Source organism: Dasypus novemcinctus, chromosome X, assembly GCF_030445035.2.
Source record: "Dasypus novemcinctus isolate mDasNov1 chromosome X, mDasNov1.1.hap2, whole genome shotgun sequence".
NCBI lineage: Eukaryota > Metazoa > Chordata > Mammalia > Cingulata > Dasypodidae > Dasypus > Dasypus novemcinctus.
In genome coordinates, this window is record NC_080704.1 from 130,351,997 (window position 1) to 130,373,193 (window position 21,197).

Genomic DNA, 21,197 nt, shown 5'->3' on the forward strand with positions numbered 1-21,197 from the left:
CTCTTTGGGGTGGGGTGGGCTAAAAGGGGGGGTGGCCTCTAAAGTCAGAAAGCATAATCCACCTTTGAAGGGGCTTATGGATTGACAAAATAAAGAATATTGCAGGTGGCTTGATATGTGCATGTGGGGGCAGAGCAAAGGGAATTTTTCCTGACACATTGGATCCTTTTGCATGAGATCAGCCTTATGAAAAAAGAAAGTTATTCTTGGCCATCTCCCCTAATCCCCAACTCCCACCCATGCCCCACCTCCCAAACACACTGATATCCAACTCTCAATAGAGTACACGACTTAAGATTTCCATTGGGCCCATTATTTCTCAGGCGCTGGAGAAGGGCAAGGGGTGGGAAGAGACATGAAGGGGGGGCGGGGGGGAGGCGAGTCGCTCATCCTCGTGACCTAGAATATCTCCCCTTCCCTGTAATGATGAGCTTGCTTTTCCATAAGGGCTTTCCCTTGATTCGGGGAAGGGGCCAACCAATGAGAGAAGGGCATGTTAGATTATTTTGGGGAAGGGCTCATGCCAGGAGGGTTCACTTTTACTAGTCACCAAGTGTCCCCAGCAGCCAGTGTCCCCTGTACCAGCAGAAGCTCTGGAACTTTTACCCACTCGCCTGCCTCTGCCGTGTCTTTGCCCACTGAACAGCCATGAGAAGACAACTCCGGTCCAGAAGGGCTCCTGCCTTTCCTCATGGTTATCGCTACGTACTTGTGAGTCCCAGGGAACAGAATATTTTGCTGTCTCTTTCTAGTGGGGTGGTTTGGGGGCTGTGTAGGCCTGGGTTTATGGCTATTTGTCCTAGGGCTGAGCAGGAGCAGTGAAGTTTAAGGAAGCCCAGGGATCCAAGAGGGAGCAGTGACTCCCAGCTCCTAGGGCACCCCAAATTGCTGGAGGGATGGAGGAAGCTCCTTTATCTGTGGAACTAAAATAAGGAAAGCGTAGGGTGCCAGAGAATAAGAGGCCTTCTAAAATTTTTTTCTCAAGAGTCCAGAATTTGAACAGACCTTTTGTTGTTTGGGTGTAGGGGTTTCGTTCTGATAACAAGAAATTTAACCAGGAGAGAAGAGGAGGGGAAGATGAAAGGCACTGCCTAACCAGCTGTCTCAATCCTTTTGGGTAGAGGCTTCTTAGGAACCCAGCTGCTCTTTTTCTAAAGCATAAATTCCAGACTATAGCTAAAATCATAGACTCCTCTATAAAAAAAGCTGAGAGGAATCTTAGAGATCGTCTTTCCAGAACTCCTCATTATGTAAAGGAGGCTGCTGGGGCTCAGAGTCTGGGAGTAACTCACAAGTTAATGGAGAAGCCAAAATGAGAATGCAAGTCTCCTCCCCACTTCTGATCTTGTGCTCTTTCCATTATATTGTGTAATATGCTACCTCTTAACCCCCTGATCCACCATCACCTTTTGCCACCTGCCTGCCACTCCACACCACCCAACACAACAACACAGCAACAACAACACATAAACTCACACATCTGGTATCATAATTTCTAGGGTGCATTACAAATTTCTTTATCCAAAAGTTTCTTTGCATATACTTGGCTATAAATCGTTAATATATGCCAAACATAGTCCTTTGGTGGGGAAGGGTTCTGATATCTTCCCCAAAGATGACTGTGACCTGAGTTCCAGGAGGAAACAAAGCCTAATCCATTTTTCCTTGGAAATAGCTACTTACATAGCCAGGGAGTTAAGTGAAGACTGTGAACAGCCAAGAAATGAAAACATGAATTCTTCTAACTCCATTTCAACTTACAAAGGACTTCTCTTAGTTTTCTAGCCATAATTTGTAGAATATTTCTTTTGACATTCCCCAAAGCCTCTTACAGCTCTCAAAGCATTCACAATTTGTGGGCATATAACTATTCCTTACTTGGTTTCTTTTCTATGGAATGTTGCTGAAGTGTTGTATATAATTCCAATTGTCAATTGGTTTGGATTTTACTTGCAACAAGGGACCTTGCTCTTTATAGGGAATACTTAAGCAAATTAAAAAGAAATTATTTGATGCAGTGAATAATCATGTGCTAATTTATCTTTTAAACTTAACCAACCAATAGAATGTTTACAGGATGATACTCAATGCAGGGCACAAATTTATCCTTTGAGTCATATTATTTGTTTATGTATTTATATATTTATATTGCTCAAAATGGAGTCACCTTCTGTCCTGCTGACTCTTCCCTTTTAGGGCAACAAGATGGCCCCAGCACACACCCACTACATCCATATCCCCTCATACTCACATATACTATCACATGAGGACAGTGCCACTTTAGGAAACTGACAAAAAACAAAACTCTAGGGGTAAACCTTCTTGTTACCATAGAATTCCCTACTGGACAAGGAACTTTTTAGGAAGGTACAACATGAGGCCCCCTGTACCTAGGGAGAGGGTAAAAGGTATTTGAGGTTCCTGAAGTAAGGTTCAGGCAGTGTGAACACTGTGGAGAAATTGCCAGGAGGGCAAGGCTTTAATGACAAGCCGTCTTTAATGGGATTATCATGAGAACCCATTTCTACAAATAAGATCAGACTAGGGCCAAGGCCAGCTTCTTCCTCCATGGAGCAGAGGTGGCAGGAGGGCCTGGGCAGCAGAGAGAAAAAGTTGTTTTTCAGAAAATAAAAAGGAAGTGTAAATTCCTCCACAATGGAATGTTTTCTGAGATTCTCCATTGCAGTAAAGTCTATGGGGGGGCATCAAGATGACTATACCCTACAAGCCACCTGACTGCTGAGGTTAGAGTGAAAAGCTCTGTGAGAGAGAGAGAGCATCCTGATTCAGAAGCTTTAAGTCAAGCAGTTATCCTTTACATTTGGTTAGTACCCACTGGGTACTTAGCTGTGGGCTTCATATTGTGCATGTCCACCAAGGAGGTACAAAACATAGACCCTGTCCCCTGGGCATTCAGAATATAGTTTGGGAGGTCAAAAGTGTACATATGCAGGAAGCAGACTTGGCCCAATGGATAGGGTGTCTGCCTACCACAGGGGAGGTCCACAGTTCAAACCCCAGGCCTCCTTGACCCGTGTGGAACTGGCCTATGTGCAGTGCTGATGTGCGCAAGGAGTGCTGTGCCACGCAGGAGTGTCCCCCGCGTAGTGGTGTCCCCTGCATAGGGGAGCCCCACGCGCAAGGAGTGTGCCCCGTAAGGAGAGCCACCCAGTGTGAAAGAAAGTGCAGCCTATCCAAGAATGGTGCTGCACACACGGAGAACTGACACAACAAGATGACGCAACAAAAAGAAACACAGATTCCCATGCCGCTGATAAGGATAGAAGCGGCCACAGAAGAACACACAGCAAATGGACACAGAGAGCAGACAACTGGGAGGGGGGGGAAGGGGAGAGAAATAAATAAATAAATCTTTTTTAAAAAGTGTACATACGTTCATACACAAGTGAAGGAGATTTAAGAACATTTATCAATCTAGTCAACATTGAGTAATGGGGTTTATTCTCCTAAGCCTTACACTGAGTCCATGGCAGATACAGAACTCCTTAGTTGTAAGCACCTACAATCTCTTGGGAACACAGAGCCTAACACACTTTTGTGCTTCATACTTCTGCTAAACTACCTGTAGGCACTTACACTCAATGCCTCAATGTGATAGAGGAGAAACTGCATTGTCCAGGGTTTCAAGAGACATAGATTCTGAGACTTTCAACTCTGTCGTGAACTTGTTGCATGACTATACCTTCTCTGGGCCTCAGTTGGACAAGCAAATTGTGAAAGACCCTGTCAGTTCTGATATGGTGTGTGATATAAATCTGTACATCTGAACAAAGTTAGGGAACAATTCAATAGTGCTTCTAATCAAGGGCTTGATAATGCTGGGCAGACTGAAGACTAAGAGCAAAGCCTTGTCATTCTGTACCACTTTTACTGATTCTGAACAATCCAGTTTGCTGAATACCCCACCAAAGGCAGTATTTTAGGTTGAGTGCCCTCTAAGTGGCCTTTGAAGAATCAAGCAGGGAGGGGGCAACATGGGGCCACTGGCCCCTATCATTTGATACATCCAACCCCCAACAGGTGCAGAGGCCCTGCCACTCTTCAGACTTGGACAGCAGAGAGGAGGGAGGGTGGCTTCATTTTGTGCTGCTGCAGTGAAACTTGGCAGACCCCCAAAGAGCAAAGATCCAATTCTCCAGCCTGGAGCTGGGAGAAATTTGAAATACCACTTGGTGAAGTTTGAGTCTCTCTTTCTCTCTCTGTAAATATTCTTATAACCTCTCAGAGACAATTTCAGCTTCAATCTCAAGTAATGGCTACAATCAGTTAATCATCAAGTATTTGCTGAGCACCTATTATATGGCCAGCTTTTTACCTAGGTACAACAGGGGGACTAAAGAAGTATCATTTGGGGCCTCAGTCCAACTAGCTGTCCAAGTGGCTTAAGGTAGAAATAGTTTCCAGCTAGGGCAAAAGGCAGTGAAGTAGCAAACAATCCCCCATCTCTTGCTTCTGTTGAGAAGGCAGACTAAGTTTTAAGGAGGGGTACAACAGCTTGTCTCTCCTCCTGATGTCTCACCCAGGCTGCTTTTAGATGCAATGTGGAGTAGTGAGGGTGGGGAGCTGAAAGTGTACTGGGTGTTAGGATTAAGCCAGCTTGGACTGGGAATTTGCCGTCATGGACACAACCAAGACTACTCCATCCTCCAGACTTGAGTACAGCTCTACCTTGACAAGCCATTTGAAGTTAAGCACAAGGTTTAACAGAGTCAAAAGAGAACAGAGAAAGCATATTGGCCCCCCCCCCAAAAGAACAGGGAGAAAGAAAACCTGTCTCTTGTAACAACGGGTATGTTTATGGAGAAGTGGAAATTTGAAATGTCTCCAAATATTGAGTCGGTTTCCATTTACTTTTGGCTGGTGGGGTGTGCCACTGAACATTTGTTTTTCAAAAAGGGGGTTGTGTTTTGCCACTGTTCCAGGATGATCAGGATGAAGTGAACCAGAATTACTTAGCAGATGAAGAGGAAGAAGCAGAGGAAGAAGTTCAGGTGAGGATGGTACCTGACTTGGAGGAGAAGGCGGTAGAAGAGAAGGAGAAGGAGGAAGAGAAGGAGAAAGAAGAGGAGGAAAAGGAAGAGGAAGAGGGTGACAGTCAGCCAACAGGCATTTCAGCTTGGTGGCAGAAATTGCAGATCATGAACGAATACCTGTGGGATCCGGAGAAAAGGATGTCTCTGGCCCGAACAGGTCAGAGTTGGAGTAAGTCCCAGTCATCCCAGTGGCCCAGTCGGGTGTCCTTTGCTTTTGGCTTGGTGTCCTGTGCTCCTTTACCATATGCTGGATGGGTTTGTCTGCAAACTACTCTTGACATTTCATTTAAAAGGACCAATACCTAGGGAAATGGCTAGATGGTGGGCAGATCCCATCAGAACAGACTCCAAGTGTCAAGTCAAATCAAGACTTGATTATGTGGCTGCAATCCACTGGACCCAATATCACTTGCAATACAGGGAGGCAGTGAGAGCAAGTGGGAAAAGTACAGGATTTTTTAAAAGTCCCCAGCCCTGTCACTTTCTATCTTCATGAACTTGGGCTTTGTCATTTACCCTCTCTGAAGTTCCGTTTCCTCACCTACCAAAGGAGAGAAATAGTCCCTGCCTTGCTTCTCTCACAGGATCAGTGTGAGGCTCCAGCAAGACGATAAAATTGTAATGTTGAAAGTATTATATAGAAGATTATTTCTAGGCTATGACAATCAAGGTTTTGCTAACTTGACCAAGGGTTTATAAAACTTCAGTACTTTATCTAGTAATGTCAGAGAAGGAGAGCCAGGAGGCCCACCCTTAGCCCCAGTTTGTGGGGGCTTCACTCTCTGGTGGGGGACACAGAGGAATTAGATTTAAGGGAATAATTACTATAGACTAAGGTTGAGCCTCTGTATTGCTTGATCAATGGTAGAATTGTATTCCTTAGCATTTCCTCTTTGTACCACATGCTGCCACCACTGTTACTTCACAACTTCCCCTGCACGCCCCTCCCAGGGTCCTACACACTTCTTAAACTATTAACACTGAGCCTTCTCCACAGATTTATCCCATGGTAAAATTCACACTTGTCACTCTCTCCATAAAGCCCAGAAAAAAAGAGCAGCTGCTGGTTTGGAACTCAGTTAATCTGCAGGAGAATGAAAAAGATAGAGGATGCCATGGATGAAATAAGAGTTCCCTAGTACCAAGGCTCTAAGCTGCTGAAGTTACTGGCTGAAAATTTTCTCCCTGTGGTTTGTGTTTCTAGTTCAGCTCAGTCAGGGTGAAAGAGCCAGGCCTGCTTCCTGGAATTAGGAATAGCAGGTGTGAGGCTCTGAGCAACACCCACCTCCCTTCACCACTCCTCAGTTCCTAGTCCCACTCCTGCACGTCCCTTGAATTCTCAACTGGAACAAACGTACCATTCAAGGGACATTCCGACATTCTGGAAGCCGCAGAGATATGCTGTACACCCACTGGGGCCCCAGAGAGGGCACAGCTGTTTCTCCCTTGCATACAGACTAGAAAATCCTGCCCTGTGAAAATGCAAGTGTGATTCTGGGAGTGGGAGCCATACATTAACCCTTAAAAAGCCAGCCATTAGAACTTAAGCAGATAAGCTGATCTGAATTGCTCTTGTGAAGGACAAGCCACAGGCCAATAAGTGGGGATGAGGGGGAAGGGTTCAGTACTCAGATAGGATATGATAGTGGGACATGGCCAGGCCACTAGATAGTGGGTTTAAAGAGAGTCCAGGAATTCAGGCTTTTTTTCTGTTGGGCAACCCCCCTGGGCAAAAGGCAAATAATAGTGTTAACACCTAGGTCACCTAGCACATGCCTTGCTCCCTTCTTGCCTGAGGTTTCCAGGTGGGCACTTACTAACCCTGTCCTAGCCTGGACATTGACATGTCCAACATACTTATCCAGTCTGTTATTATACTCTGGCTTTCCCTTTGGTAGCTGGGCAACCCCTATTCTTAGGGTCTATATGTTATTTTATTGGATGCTGACAAGAACTGTGTGAAGTAGTAATATTATTGCCCCCATTTTACAGATGCAGAAACTGAGGCTTAGAGAGGGTAAGTAACTTGTCTAAAGTCTAGTAGTTAATTAGTGGCAGTGCTGGTATTCAAACCCAGTTGGATGGACACTAAAGTTCATTCTCCTGCCAGGACACCATACCAAACCCTAGCAATGAATAGGGCCCTGGTGGGTAGGGCTCCAGGACCTGATGGGGTACTTTGGTGGGAGGAGTGAAGAGTTGGGAGCATATGTACCTAGTGGTTTCTCCAAGTCTGGGTGGGCCATTGTAGGAGGAAACCCTGGATGATGTAAGGAAGGGATACAAATAAATCTTGAACGTCTGGAGCAGAAAGTGTTGGAGGGATCAATGGGTTCAGATGCAGATGGTGCTAGGTTTTGCTTAAGGAGGAGGTGGATGAGGTAGTTAGTCCATCACAGATTCTTGGGCACTCTCTCCTGGGGGAGGCTAGTGCCATTCTCACATCTACAGCTTTCTGGCCAGACATCCTGGGCAAGAAGGAAGGTCTTGCCAAGGAAATGTGCTCATATTCCATTGTTTCCTCATGAAACAGAGTTTCCTAGTCCCCCAGGATGGCTCCAGCTGTTAGTCCATTCCCAGCATGGGGATGGGGGTGGAGGAATGGAGGAGGAGGCACAGGACACATCCTATTAGGATGCTAGTGGGCAGTAGCTAAATATCACAGGCTCATAGGCCCTGTTGCTTCTTCTCCAGGGACTCCAACTGAATCAATATGCTCATGTTCCTGTTCTACTTTAGTTCATCATAAAAAGCATAAAGGGACAGTTCCATTTCCAGTTGGATTACCTAAGGATTTCTACCCTCCCAGTCACTCCATTTTTTATTTGTTTAACTGTATTTGGTCTATGGTTCAATTTTTAAAATTAACATTTGGATTCAATTTTAGATACAGTAAAGTTATATAGTTTGTTCCAGTTTCTGGATCACCATTCAGTTTAAATCCATAGTTCTGACACCATGTCACTGTGGTGAGCAGGAGTCAGGTATTATCACCTGATGGGGCCCCAAGGAGAACTTGAAAAGAGCTTCTCAGCAGCAATCTCATGGTCACTCACCTCACTCTGTGCTGTCTAATCACAGGGCAAATCTACAGCCCACAGAGGGGGACTTCACACAACCTTGCCTCTAGACCTGTAGGGATAATAATATTAATAATAATGGTGATGACGACTGCCACTTATAGGGCACTCATTATCTGCCAGGCTCTGTGATGCTGTTTATATGCATTATTCAAATCTAAAAAATAAGTACTATTATTGTCATCATTTTACAGATGAGGAAATTGAGGCCAAGAGAGCATGTTCGAGATTACACAGCTAGGAAGTGGTATAGTCAGGGGATGTAATAAAAAGGCTGAATTTCAGATACTGTTAGGGATACAGATAAGGATATGAGGTAAGTGCTAAACTTATTCCCATTTTACCTATGAGATATGAGGAACTGGAGGTGTAGAGAGGCTCTATAACTTACCCAAGCTCACAAGTAGCGAGTAGCCACAAATAAATACAGTTTCCTCCTCCTCCCTTCCCTGCCTTGCGTCAGTGTTCCTTTTGAAAAGCAGAGCCACTTAAACTTTTGCCAAAGATGAATGGGATCTGAAATAAGTAGGGTCAAACCTCACTCTGCCTTGATTAGAGGCAAGTCCAGTGGAAATTAATCAAAAGTTTGAATTATAGACTATGTGGAAAGAAATGCTGTTTTCATCACTTGCAAATACTTGTAATCACCAGAACCAAGCTGCTAGGGCTCTTCAGGGCACCTGCTTTAATGAATAGCGAAGAATGATTTGTACTTAGGACATCAACCGTTGCCCAGAGGACTCGCAAGCAATTCACCCTCTGCAGTACTTTAAACTTCACTCCCCTGTAATCTTGTTCATGGTCATCATTTGCTCAGCAAGCCCTTCCATCGAAGATGCTGTAAAGGTAAACTGCAACAAGACCCCTGACACAATTCTCATGGATTTCAAATTGGAGAAATCTGAATGAGCAAGGACATACTGAATCTGGGGAATAAAAAAAGCCATCTCACGTGTTTGGGTTGGTTTGGGTTCAAGAGTTCAAGTGCTAGGGTGGGGGAGGCAGGGCGATTTGGCAAGCACTGACCACTCTGATCTTTGATTCCTCTGCAGGCCTGATCTTGGTCATTTACTTCTTCTTCTATGCATCCCTGGCTGCTGTGATCACCCTCTGCGTGTACATGCTATTTCTGACCATCAGTCCTTACATGCCAACTTTCACTGAGAGGGTGAAGCCTCCTGGTGAGTGCCCAAATGTCCTGCATTGTCAGAGCTTGCTGGACAGAAATCTGCCTGCACGGCATGTTCAGCCTCAATTAACTTTGGCTCTTCTGGGTAATGACTTAGGGATTCAATTATTAAGAGTAAAAGTAAAATGGTACTTGGCAAATTATGGTTCTTTTCATTTGGATTGCCTAGAGGGAAATGGTTTCATGGGAATCAATACAAAAAAATTATCCCAAGAATGGGTTAATATATCCGAAACCTGTTTTCATTGCCAGGAGTTATGATCAGACCCTTCGCCCATAGCCTTAACTTCAACTTCAACGTTTCTGAACCTGACACTTGGCAGCATTATGTGATTAGCCTAAATGGTTTTCTCCAGGGTAAGTAAGTTCCTCTGAATGGCGGAAAGTTCTTTCAAAAGGTGATGGGTGGGAATTCAAAATTAACCTGGCCCAGTAATCGCACTCTCCCTAACCCAAGCCCATCATGGTCTTCCCTTACCTTGCATCCCCTCAACACCTGTAGATACAATTGAATACAATTGAAGTTGCTATAGTTTGTGGTTGTATGTTGCCTTGAAACCATACAAGCCAATTCCCCAGGAAGACTATAAGCTTTTGTGCCCAGAGAACATCTTTTCTCTTTCTGAACACCCAGTAGCATCGAGCTAAGGCCCGGCCTCATTCAGGTCGATCAATAAAGGTTTGTTAAATATATGCAACAACTAATTATAAAAGATAATTCTGGGGGAGATGGTAGTGAGAAAAGGAAAAAGTTCTTCAGAGCTGGAAGATTCCTGCCTCCTATATTTTCTCAAGGTAAGATAATTCATTTCTTGGAGATGGGCCATCTTGAAGGGTGAAATCAAGTATTTTTATTTAAAAGCATTCTAGAAAGGAATTAAAATATGTATCTCTGGGTGGCAGTCACTCTAACATTTCCATCCCATGTGTTTCAAAATGCCTCTCTCTACAACATCATCATATACATTTTCAAGGGCAAATGGATGGCTTTGTGGGAGGGCCTTCCATGTGGTAGAAACTGAGGTTGTAGCTTGGTTAAGGTTGAACAGAGAATATAGGTTCTATATTTATCCATCTATCAAAGAGAAGCCCCAGTGAAGTTTGACTTGTCACACCTACTATTTGTGGGGAAAAAGCCAGACTTGTTTAATTGTCCTGGCCACCTCCTGAACAGGAGGTGGGAAGTGGTGGCTAATAGATAGTGCACTGAATTAGAACAATCTCTTACCATATCCCAGGATGTGTTATTTAAATGCAAGTATTTTGTCACTCAACTTTAACTCTGCATGGTAGATTCTATTGCCTCATTTTATGAATAAAGGAGCTGAGGTTCAGAAAGAGGAATTAACTTGACCTAAGTCTTCCAGCAGCAGCAGAACTAGTGTTTGAACCCAAGTCCATGTTCTTGACACCCTTGCACTCAAATTGTGAGCCACAGACCAGTAGCATGGGCATCACCTGGGAGCTTGTTAGAAATGCAGAATCTAAGGTCTCCACCCCAGACCTGCTGAATCAGTATCTGCATTTTAACTAGATTGGCAGGTGATTTGTATTAACTTGGAAGTTTGAGAAGCACAGCTTTACATCACTGTATGTTGCAGCCATATAACCAAAGAGGTAGAAACTCAGCTTTATGAATAATGCCCTGTGTTATTTTTTTCAATATTTGTTTACAGTTCTTTCATTTTCTTCGTTTAAATATTATTGAAGTAAGTCATTCACACATGAACATACATAAACAATAAGTGTATAGTGAAAGCTGTGAACTTACAAAGCAAATATGCATAACATCATAGAGGGGTCCCATACATCAATCCACCACCACCATCTTACATTGTTGTGAAACATTTGTTACAAATTATGAAAGAATGTCAAAATCTTACTACTAACTATAGTCTATATCTTACATTTTGTGTATTTTCCCCCAACCCACCCTATTACTATTTTAAAATATATTTTTATTACAGAAGTTGTGAAATTACAAAACCATCATGCACATGTGTAGAATTCCCATACAACACCCCTTCACCAACACACTACACCGTGGTGGAACAGTTGTTACAAATTACGAGATAATATCATCAGACTATTACCACCAAACATGGTCCATACCATATATTTGGCACACTTTTTCCACACTGCCTCCATTATAAAAATATGGAACACTTCACGAATTTGTGTGTCATCCTTGCACAGGGGCCATGCTAATCTTCTCTGTGTCATTCCAATTTTAGTATATGTGTTGCTGAAGCGAGCACACCCTGTGTTATTTTGATAAATCTGAGTTTCAGACTCCTCACGGGAAATGAGGGGGGCTGAATTCTTTCAAAGTCCATGTAGTTCCTAGTTCCATTTTTGGCAAAAAAAAATAAGTAGTATTTTGGACATCATAGCCAACACAATATTTTCTTTTTTTTTCAAAATGCTTTTGAGCTTTTGCAAATATATTGCCAGGGTCTCTGCCGAGGAAAACCCCCTGAGAAGCTGGAAGATGGAGAAATACCAATTCTGACCTGATTGGGGGGTAGGGGAGTGGGGGGTGGACAGGGTAGGAAACAGGAAAAGCATTGTGATTTTAGCTCCCAGTTGTAGATAGTAGACATCCCAGAGTATCAGTTTCCTTCCTATGAAGACTGGAATTTTGCAAGCAGGGTCATGTCCATGTCACATTATTTTTAATGGAACTACCTCAAGAGAAACAACGAACATGTTGTTGCAGCTTCTATTCAGAAAGTTACTATATGAGTATAGTTCTTATTCTTAAAAGAAAAAGATTAAAACAAAAGCTTGAACTGAACATAACTTTATGAGAGACAACATAAAATCACAGCCATAATCAGAATACATTTAAAATTCCCAGTTGCCTCTTAATAATATCAAACCCAAGTCACACTCTATCTAGATGAGAATCCAGGAAATCTGCCTCTGGTAGATCATAGGTATACAATCTCACCTGAAAGACAGAACTAGCTGGACTGTGAATACATAAGGTTGGGTCCAACAGGGCTAACTGGGCTCCATCATTTAGAACCAAATTACCAATAATTTGGCATGCAGTAATTTCCAAAGCCCAGTTTTATGGCATCTGGTAGCCCAGACAGTCGACTTGCAGACAGCCACTTTCAGCTCCTTCCCCTTGGACACTTGGATGTTACATTCCATGTAACATGTAAACACACACTGATGCTGTGTGCCTCAGGCCTCAGTGGCCAAGACTCCATCCCCTTCCCCTCTCCGTGAAGACCTTGGGATTGTCATTGGTTTCTATTGTCCAATCTGAGCTTCCATTTTGCAGTGCACATCCCTCTGTAAAGAATGTGGAACTGGTTTCTTCCCTCCTCCCCCTTCTCTTCTACCCCTTCCTCCATCCCATGAAACACACTTTCCCACTCTCTTGCATCAAGTGCCTCTCAATGATCTCCCAGGGAGATGATTCCTATGCTGAAGTTGAGATTTAACCCAGGAGCTTAGCCTCCTTATATACCCATATCTTGACATGATTCAGTCCCTCTTCAAAATCTGCCTACTATGTGCCTATTCCCAGGAGTAGAAAAGGCAGCCTCCCAAGTTTTCAGTGAACTGTATCTAAAAAGAAATAACGGAAAATAGAGAAAAGTTATAAAGTGACCAATAAATGACCCAGAGATGGATATCCAGAAGTTCTGAGGTAATGAGAAGCAAGGGGGCAGGCAATCAAAGTAAGCTGAGGCTGCTAGCCAGGAAGGCTGGAGAGATATTGTTGATGAAGGGTCTTTGGCACCTGATCCCAGATCACAAGGTCCAGAATCAACTGAGTGAACTTTCAGAGGAGTACAAGCAAGTTGGAGAAAAGAAACTAAGGCGGGAGGAATACTGGAAACATGATCTTCCTCTGTAGCACCTGGCTAATATGACACTTTGCCACTCATGCATACTTTAGGTTATAATGACAGTCTTCAAGAGGAAATGAATGTAGATTGTCCCCCGGGGCAGTACTTCATCCAAGATGGCGATGAGGATGAGGACAAGAAGGCCTGCCAATTTAAGCGCTCCTTCCTGAAGAACTGCTCTGGTCTGGAGGACCCTACTTTTGGCTACTCTACCGGACAGCCCTGCATCCTCCTAAAGATGAACCGGGTATATTGGCCTTTGATACTCTGATAAGTGGGTGAGCTGTGTAGAAGGGCTCTGGCCACTCCATTTCTCTTGGGCTCTGTCTTTACACATCACAGGTTTGGCCATTTTACTGATAACATCAGTAATACAACCAAAAGAACCCGCCAGGCAATAACTTTTTCTCCCTATTTTTCCTATTTCTCTTCTTTTCCTCCCACCCACAAATCTGCCTCTTGATGCCCTTGTGTTGGGGATGGGATCCTGAGCTGTTTAGAACACAGGACTGACCTGGGGGTTATGTGTATGTGTGTGTGGGGGTCTACTCTTATATCATAAGGGATGCATTTTCCCTCTCTCCTGCCATGCCTTGGGTCTGACAGAGCCTTACCAGGCAAGGTCCTCTTGAAACAAGAAAGTTGTTTGTATTTTGGGGTTATCTTGCTGCAATTTCTACTGTTTATGAACATCGGGCACAAACACAAGGAGTAAGCTAGGCTGCACATCTCTGAAGATGTTTTGCAGTTTCTGCTTTTTGCAACATTGCCAAGGGGGCAAAATAGACTAAACTAACCTCAAGGGTATAAAGAAGCCCAATTTTTACTGTCAAATCTGCTTTACTAAAAAAAAAAACCACAATTTTATTTTGGTAGATTGTAGGCTTTCGTCCTGAGCTCGGAGATCCTGTGAAGGTTTCCTGCAAAGTTCAGGTAAAGTACCTTTCTGAGTAAGCATTGCTAGCACATCTGTTTCACGTGAAAAGGGGATCCATCACTTTCAAAGGCTTTACACATGGATGGTTGGATATGGGTTAAGGAAAGGGTTAATTCTTTTACAAGTAGAACTCCGTTTAGCACCTTCAGGCCTTGCAATTCTAGAAACCATCCATTGTGTGTATGTGTGTGTCTGTTAGTACATACCTGTGAAGGCCAAAGAATGAACCTCAGCTAAAGGCTATAACAGGGAACAAGAGTGTGCCAAGTCATTAATTGGAATTCTGTTTACACTTTTGCTTTTAGCCCTAATTACTTATTTCTTTGAACTAAACAAACAGCTTTCTTTAGAGTCATTAGTCCCTGCTCTTAAAACTGAATTTCACATTTTGCATCACTGACCAGTGGTACTGGGTATTGCAATAACAAATGACTACAACTGAAGTATAAACAGAACTCTATTAATATGCTAATTACCTGTCCTTCGAAGGACCATTAACTTCTATCTCATCTGTACCAATTAGTTCCTTTGTAGGAATAAGCCCTAGATTTTGGGTTTACTTCTTAAACCTGCAGTAGCTTCCTCCTGTTTGATGACAACTGCATTCCCTGCCCAGGCCAGTTGTTCTTGGCAAATGTGTGAGACCCATTCCCAGTACTAGAAATTCAGCTCCAAAACTCCATTCCTCACCACAGCAGATCAGAAAGTAGCAAAGGCTGCATTTATTCAGCCAATATTCCATATTCAGCAAACATTTATTGATCATTTATTATACACCAGGTACTTTGCTATGTGTTGGGAGTACAGTGATAAATATAACTCAGACACTGATATCAGGGAGATCAAGGATTATGGGTGCTATGAAAGGTGCAGTGGGGAAATTAAAGAAGGAAAGGTCAGTTCCACTTGGGAGGTACACTGAAGCTGAGTTTTGAAAGGTCAGGCAGTGTTTGTCAGGCGAACAAGGTAAAAAGGACATTCACTCTGTTCAAATGTACATGTCTGTGTAAATACACACAAATATGAGGTGTGACTACAAACAGGTATATTCATTCCACAGTCTATTCAGGAAAAATAGATTTTATTACTTTTTAGAAGAATATATAATTAGTCATAAAGACCAACTCAGTCTTAAACTATTTAATAGCATATTAATTAGATAGATTCTTGTTTTTAGTTCCTTAGTGGAAGTCACTCATTTTTCAGCTTACATGGAACCTTGCTGAGAACTGTCCTTTCTAAAAAAGGAAAGAAATATTAAGAGTTCTATACTTTCTCTAATAACCAATACCGGTCAAATTCATGGCCACTTGTGGAAATTTAGCATATACTCTTTTTCTTGCAGGGGGAGGTAATGACTAGAATAAATTAAAGAGAGCTCAGCTTAAACTAAGTGCAATTATAGTATATTGACAAAAGTACTTAATAAGTAATTTACTAGTAGTGATGTGCTATTTGTCTTAATTGGCTCCCAGACCTCTGCTTTTTAGGGCAAGCCTAATGCATAGGCAGAATGGGCAGCCCCCTATCTGACATGCTGTGATGAAGGAAGACTCATTTACTTTCTCATTCCCAGTACCTGAGCCCATCTTGCTTATCCCCTTGACTCCACATACCGTAATTGAGCACCACAGAGAATGTGGTCAGAGACATGAGTATAGGTGAACCCATTGTAGGCTTTGCCCCTAGGCATCAGGTTACTGTGCACCTGGTCTGACTTCCAGTAGAACTGAGCCTGCCATGTGCAAATTACTGTGGAGTTGGATTTATTAAACCTGTTCCAACTTACCCCTGCCTCAGCTCCAAAGCCTAAGACTGGGTGCTAGGCCCAGTCTGATTCCTTGCAGAGGTGCTAGAATAATGGGCCCTCTTCCCAGAGCAATACTAAGTGCTGCAAGCCTTTTAGAGTTCTCTTGTCTGGGTCTCCCCTGAGAAGCCAGCAGAGTCATCCTGACCAAGTTGGTCCTCCTCAGCCCTGGTCTTTTATTCAGTATTCTTTGAACTGAAAAGTCAAGACACAATCTCTCTCTCTCTCTCTCTGGAAATACCCCTCTGGAAGAGATAGGTCTGTCCTGAGCTATGTCCCATCCTGCTTTCATGTTTTTCTGGAGCAGCTGACTGTGTGTCATACAGTGATTTCACCTGGGATACAAGCCCCTATAGCCCAGGCTCAAATCTACTGAGTGACTCAGAACCCCACCTATACCTGTTTTTACTTACAGAGAGGTGATGAAAACGACATCCGATCCATCCATTACTACCCAGAGTCGGCTTCTTTTGACCTCCGCTACTACCCTTATTATGGCAAACTGACTCACGTAAGCCTGTATTCCCTTCAGTCCTTGCTGTCCAAAATGGCTCAGAGAGCTAGGAAGGGCTGGCTGGGATCAATCGGAATTAGAGAACACCAGAATAATGGTGTGTGTGTGCACATGCGTGTGTGTAAATAGACTCTGGCCATGACCAGGGACTTCCTCTATCACTTCCTATGACAACCACTCCTTTTCAGATCTGGAAGTGACCTCAGATATGCTCTGGTCTAATTCCTTCAGTTTACATGTGGAGAAATTGACTTTCAGAGAGAGGAAGTGACTTGCCCAAGGTCACACAGCTAATTAGTGACAGAGCCAGGAGTAGACAGAGTACTGCCATTGCACTCAATTATTCCTAAGGAATTACACTTTCTCTGTTCCCCCTGTTTGAAGCCCTGGAGTAGTGAAGTCTGAGTTACAGCATAGGGACTTGATAGATAATAGTTCTGGTTTGACTCATGGTCTGATATCCAGAAAATCATATTACACCGAGTCAGAATTTGTTTCTCCCAGAGGACAATCAGACATCTGACAATTACCTACGAGAGAAACGTGTAATTCCCACTTTCCCAGGGCAGGGAGATTATGTCCGTTGTTTAGCCATTTGTGACTTGGCATCATGGCTTGAACTCCGTTCCCTTTGTGGAGGATATCCCATCCTGCACTGAATATCTGATTGCTTCCATAGTACCACATTTTCCCACACCCTTCCCTCCCTTCCTTTAGCATTTATTGTTCTCCTGCCTACAGGTTAACTACACCTCTCCACTGGTGGCAATGCACTTTACAGACGTGGTGAAGAACCAAGCGGTGCCTGTGCAGTGCCAACTGAAGGGCAAAGGCATCATAAATGATGTCATCAATGATCACTTTGTGGGTAGGGTCATCTTTACCCTGAACATAGAAACCTAAGGACTTTGGGGGCCACTCCCACCAGTTCTGTTTCTATTTTATTTCATGTTACCCCTGGCAGCACTTGAATTCTTTTTCTTCAATCAGGACATAGCCAGATGTACATCGAAGGCAGCAGATCATCTTTCCTTGACTTTTGACGTGTATAAAATGACATTGTGGGAACTGTTTGATTTTTTAAAGGTAGTCTCTCCTGATGACAAATAGATCGTATTAATTTCCTTTTCCTCCACTTAAAACTAAAACCCATTTTGCTGCTAGAAGACTCACTGTAGTGTAAATATAGGCATTGATATAAATCACAATAGCCTTGAAGGAGGATTTCTATAGTGATTATAAATCTATCATGTATTCTAAAAGGTTGTTATTTTCATAGGTGAGTTTCCTCCCAACCAGAATGATAATTAACTCTTTTTTCTAGCTGCATGGCAAGGTCCTTCCTTGGGAATCACCAGTCAGACCAACCCAGAATACATATAAGGCCACCATACCTAGGGAACTATATTACCCAGTAGTGCTTGATAAACTGGCTGCCTACTCCATGGACCTAAGTCTTCCCACAGGTGACCTTGTACTGATTCAAAGACTGGGTTATCTTCGACTGGGATAGAAGGCAGCGCTAACTGGATACTGTGCTGGGATAGAGATGAAGACCTTCCCTGTGACTTTTTTTTTGGTGGGGAGTTGTGGCCCACTGTTATTGGAGAGGACACCCATCATATGCGTATGATTGGTGTTTGATTCCAAAGGCAAACATTCCTGCAAATAGGTTTGTCTCAGCTTCAAGCAGAGGAGAAAACAAGGAAGAAGATCTCCACCAGATAATTCTTCTTGGGCTATTTGTTAGTGGTAGTTTGACTGTTTGTTGATGGTCTTCTTTGAGACCATCAGGAATGGGTGTGCTGACCCCCAGCTACATCTCTGGGCATTGAAACCAGAGGCTGCCAATGAAACTCTTGCCAGGCCACCCTAAATCCAAGGTTTATTAACCAGTTTTGCGTTGGCTTAAATGATTAGAGGCAGATGTTTATCCAGGTTGTAGATCAGCCAGGCTGTTGTGTCTTATCTTTGGCCATGTGACCATGTCTCTGTTTCTTAACACCTTTACCAGAGGGTGGGCTGGGACAGGGAGAGAAGGTGAACATCACAGAATAATAGTGTCACAGGATCTGAAGCAAGATTAAATGCCACAGAGCCTCATCCAGACTCTGAACTCCCTCTATAATGTTTACCTTCTCCTGAAACAAGGGACTGGCAGTCTAGTGGTGGAGACAAATAAGTAAGAAGTAACTACTAAATAATGTGATAAGAATTATAAAACAAGAGTGTAGAAATGCTATGGGAAAATGAGGAGAAGTAGCTAACTTGAGCTAAGAATATGTAGCAGAGGAAATTTCATATGCAAAATTACAATCATGAAAGAGCATGGTGTGTTTCAGTAACTGTAAACAGTTCATGTAACTGGGTTGTAAAGGGCTCTGTGGGATGGCAGAGAGTGGCAGAAGATGGGGCTAGAGAGATAGGCAGGGACCAAAAGAGGAGATTGCATTTTATCCGGTAGCTAAAAAGGAATCATTAAAGCATTTCAAGCATGGAAGTGCTATGATCATATTTGCATTTTAAAAAGAGAGCTTTGGCAGCCACAATGTGAAGGGTAGGTTGGAGGGGGGCAAAACAGAAATGGGAAATGAGGGGGAAGGAGGTTCAAGAATGACTCCAAGGTTTTGAGCTTGACCAGAACCAGGTGATATTGTTGATCGAGACTGGGAATACAAGAGTGAAGCAGGTTTGGAGAGGAAGATATTGAGTTCAGTTTTGGACAGTTTGGCTTGTGATTCCAATTGGACAGACATTGATGTGGAGATGTAAGCACATATGAGGTTGGGAAGACAGAAAACTGAAAACAAAAGCAACATTTACGTCAGTGAACTCTTTTAAGAAATTCTAAGTTACATAATCTCGGAATTTAAGGCAGTTGTGGAAAACACACCACATCCATCTAGTCCCTCAGATAGTGTTTTCCCTCGGCTTTGTGGCAGAAAGACTGCTGTTACTCTTTGGAATCTCCTGCCCAGACACCTTCCAACTCTTATCAACAGAGTAGAGGGAGGGCTGACCGCTATTAACGAGTGATTGAAGATATAGTACTGCAGGTCTGTGGAAAACACAAAACACAATGAAACTGTCTCCTCTTGATTCCTTTTCTTACCAAATTCGATGTTCAAAACTAACCTAAAAAATTCTTAAAGGCAACAAAAATTTTAAAACCATTTTCAAATTACCTAAAATCATCAAACTCTCAAGATTCAGTAGTAAAAGATAATAGATCATTATGTATGGAAAGTATTTTAGAGAGCATTTAGTGAAAACAGCCTGTATTGCATCTGACTCCAGGTCCAGTGCTCTTTCTACTCTGAGCTGCTGCTTGCCAGGAAGTACTATCTTTTTAAAAAAATCAATGAATAATATCCCCAAACATTTTTAAACATATGACAATTTGAGCTAGATAGTTAACATTTCACAGGAAGTCAACTACTGGTGCTATATTTTATACATAATATATTATCCTGTTAAGTACGTTGACTATTATACAGACAAGGAATTATGAATCTTTTGTCATACAGTATTTCTCATTCACTGGAATCCATCATGTCCACAGTTTCAAAGCAGATGTCAGCTAGGATAGTTTGGGTTGTCAGCTAGGACATGGAAAAATAGCTTTATTATACAGAACTGGATATTATAATATAGTCATTAAAATAGGATTAGTTAGAATCCAATGTTCAATAAATTTCTAGTAGATCAATTTAAATAGTCCTCCATAATGTACTGTACCAGGATTTGGTATGTATTCCATCTGTTGCAATGCACTTGATTTTATTTGATTGTTAATGAGAAATACAACTTCCAAATGCCTTCACGGTTTTGTACGTGCTAGCCTTGATGATGATTTTTCACCCCTTCACATACCCTTCTGAAATCATCATTATTCTAAAGTAACCTTTCTGACGCATCTATTTTCTGGGGATCTTTATGTGGAAAACATTAACATTGTCTTGGGAGTTGTTGACAACAATAAAATTGAAATAAAAAAGAAATGAATGATTTCCTTTTTGTAGACTATGTCACTGATTTTTCCCACAGGAATATTGGTCAGCCATATGGGTGGAAAGCTTGACAACTGACAGTCTATTAAGTCAAAGACTTTTTTCCTTTTTATTTTTCTGCCTTTTTTGGTTCATGGAGTTTAGTTACAGGGGGGTGAAACTAAAAGTTGTTTAATTTCTGAGCATTTTTCGTTTTGCTACCTCCATGCTCTGGTTTCTTGGGAGGCTTCAGATGCTTGATGAAAGCCTAGCCAGGTGTCTCCAGGGCACATCTGGCCACGAACCATCTCCCAGAGCAAATCCCATGTGGCGACTGCAACTCAGAGGCTAGGCTGCAGCAAGAGGCCCTTCTTTCCTTGGAAATTAGAAGCTTCCCTGGTCTGCTAGACTGATGTAGTTTGATTTAAGGAGTTTCCATGATCCCAATATATTTTCCACTATTCAGGCTCTTCACTAGGGTCATTTTCCTTACAGTTTTCCTCTTAAAATAGTCAAACATGATAACATAATTTAACCAAATCATACAGAAGTGTGAGTTACATTGTGAGTTTATCCAGGAAGAAGATGGAGGTTTGAGCGTTTATATGTGCATGGAACCCAGAAGGAATAAGTCATGTATACTTGGCTGCTGTGAAAGGAATGAATTACTTTATTGAAGGCCTAACATTGCCCAAGGTGACCTTGTAGAAAGGGAAACAGAAGAATAAATACCCCAACTTAATTTTCTTTCCTCCCTC

The 21,197-nt window shown here is 42.6% G+C and overlaps 1 protein-coding gene and 1 non-coding gene across 2 annotated transcripts; one reads left to right on the forward strand and one right to left on the reverse strand.

Annotated features, from left to right (window-relative positions):
* Positions 1-566: 566 nt before the first annotated feature.
* ATP1B4 (ATPase Na+/K+ transporting family member beta 4) lies at positions 567-20,445 on the forward strand. The gene is made up of 8 exons (XM_004461013.2): positions 567-711; positions 4,944-5,223; positions 9,187-9,315; positions 9,576-9,680; positions 13,243-13,439; positions 14,069-14,125; positions 16,352-16,447; positions 17,192-20,445. Exons 1-8 carry the CDS (start codon positions 649-651, stop codon positions 17,351-17,353), a joined length of 1,089 nt encoding a protein of 362 aa, XP_004461070.1. The 5' UTR covers positions 567-648; the 3' UTR covers positions 17,354-20,445.
* LOC111764760 (U6 spliceosomal RNA) lies at positions 11,475-11,581 on the reverse strand. The gene has a single exon (XR_002797288.1). It is a non-coding gene; the product is annotated as a U6 spliceosomal RNA (small nuclear RNA).
* Positions 20,446-21,197: the final 752 nt, after the last annotated feature.